Consider the following 2,053-nt stretch of genomic DNA (forward strand, 5'->3'; position numbering starts at 1 on the left):
CTTGTTCTGAACTTCATGCAATGCAGAACGAATGGGAAGCGGCCTTCGACCAGATTCTTGAAGAAGACGATCTGAAGCATGTCAGTGTTGACACCCAGGAGGAATGGGTATGTCAACTGAACAAATATCTGAGCTATGTAGATTCAATGTTGTGACATATGTATATATACACATACTCACATGTATATTTAAAGACGCATATATATATATATATATGTACTTTGTATATATGTATATATGTATATAATATATATATATATATATATATGTATATATATATATGTATATATATATATATTATATATATACATATATATTTATATATGTGTGTGTGTGCGTATATATTATATATATATATATATATATTTGTATGTATATAGAGTATTTAGCGTGATGCTAGGAAAGGCAGAGTACATCGTGAGACTACTAATTTTATCCACGTAAGATATACACAGCACGAATTGCAATTTCCCACACCTTCATTTCGGATGCGCTGTGTGTACGTGTTTTATTTATAAATGAATGTCTAGAATTTATACTTCTTCGCAAGGGACTGTTCTCACGAGTGACGGACGAGTGCGGCGTATTCGTCGGTTGTTCAAAGATATGAGAACGTGAACTCAGAACCCTGGAAGCCCTAAACCTTAAAATCTCCAACTCCGCAGTCGTAAGGTCCTTACTATGCACGGCAACTACTAAATTGCTTAAACCCAAGACATTGAACCCTAAACTCTAAACTCTAAACTCTAAACCCCAAACCCTCTGACCATGTAATGTCGTCGCCTACACTATAGGACCTGATGATAGAGGAGCTGGGACCAAAGGCAATCAATGCTGCATTAATGTCACATGGGAAGGAATTCCCACGCACATTAGCCTTCTCATCGGTATGTGATCGATTCATAGGTAATTTAGCTATTGTAGCAATATTTTACAGTTTTGTGAAAGATTTTGGCCGCTGTGCAATCAGTTTCTGCCAGAGGCGCGTCTGTGTTGTATCATAGTTTTGTATCTTACTTTACTAACCGCCCAAGTTTTTCACATATACTATACACACACGCGCACGCATACATATATATATATATATATATATATATCAAATCCTTTCCATTCGACATCATGAAGTACACATAAGTAGTATTGCTACTGATATTTGTACCCCATGGCGACTCTGCGCCAGGCTGTAATTGGCATATACAGCTGCGTAGAGGACTTCTACAAGGCGTCGCTGTCGTTTCTCCTGGACTTGAATCTGTCGCACACACAGCTGGACGAGGTGTGTGGCTCTGCAATAGGCGTGTGCTGATAGTTCATGGTGCTATTTCTTTGGTGCAGTATGTTGCAATCCATGCGTGTTGCTTCCGGTGGTTCGTATTCACAACAGCAGGCACATCCTGGGGTATGTGTCTTGTTTGTATTCATCAGTAGGTAAATACTTGAATATGTGCCTGTACCAGTGACATCAAAAACTTCTAACAATAGTACGCGTGTGCAGTACGGCTAAACGTCTACCGACACGAAACAGCCGAGTATACAAACCCCATCTGTGACACTGAGTCAAACAGTGTGTTGCCGTACAATGTTCGGTACGTTCAGTGCAGTGTGGTTACAGCTGACTGGGGAGATAAATGGTGTGCTGCATCACAACACGCACATATGTATATACATATAGACATATGTATATATATATATATATATATATGTATATATATAGGCAAATTCATATTGAATGCGACCTCTTGCTTATTCCTATCTGCAGATGATCCGAGTGAGTGGGTCTCGGCTGATCTCAGAACGTCTCAGCAAGTGTATAATTCGGACTATCGATAAACAAACGAGTTGTATTAACATCAACGGGTTGATGCAGTGTGTGTCAAACTGCCAGCTACTGCCACTAATTTTAGGTAGCTGCAACCTCTGTGTTTCTGTTGTTGTGTTGAGACATATTGCCTTGTATATATATATATATGCGTAGTCTGTGTTCCTGTCATCGTAAGTATGATATATATTGCCGTGTGCAGGTACTATATATATATATATATATATATATATA

At 38.5% G+C, this 2,053-nt stretch overlaps 1 protein-coding gene across 1 annotated transcript; it reads left to right on the forward strand.

The window, feature by feature from the left end:
* Positions 1-794: 794 nt before the first annotated feature.
* On the forward strand, positions 795-1,276 carry SARC_12443 (hypothetical protein; the record flags this gene model as incomplete). The annotated part of the gene is made up of 2 exons (XM_014293451.1): positions 795-887; positions 1,181-1,276. Coding segments are annotated over 2 exons (189 nt in total), but the record flags the coding sequence as incomplete, so codon positions are not given.
* Between the last annotated feature and the right edge of the window lie 777 nt (positions 1,277-2,053).

The sequence above is a fragment of the Sphaeroforma arctica genome (assembly GCF_001186125.1).
Source record: "Sphaeroforma arctica JP610 unplaced genomic scaffold supercont1.2307, whole genome shotgun sequence".
Lineage (NCBI taxonomy): Eukaryota > Ichthyosporea > Ichthyophonida > Sphaeroforma > Sphaeroforma arctica.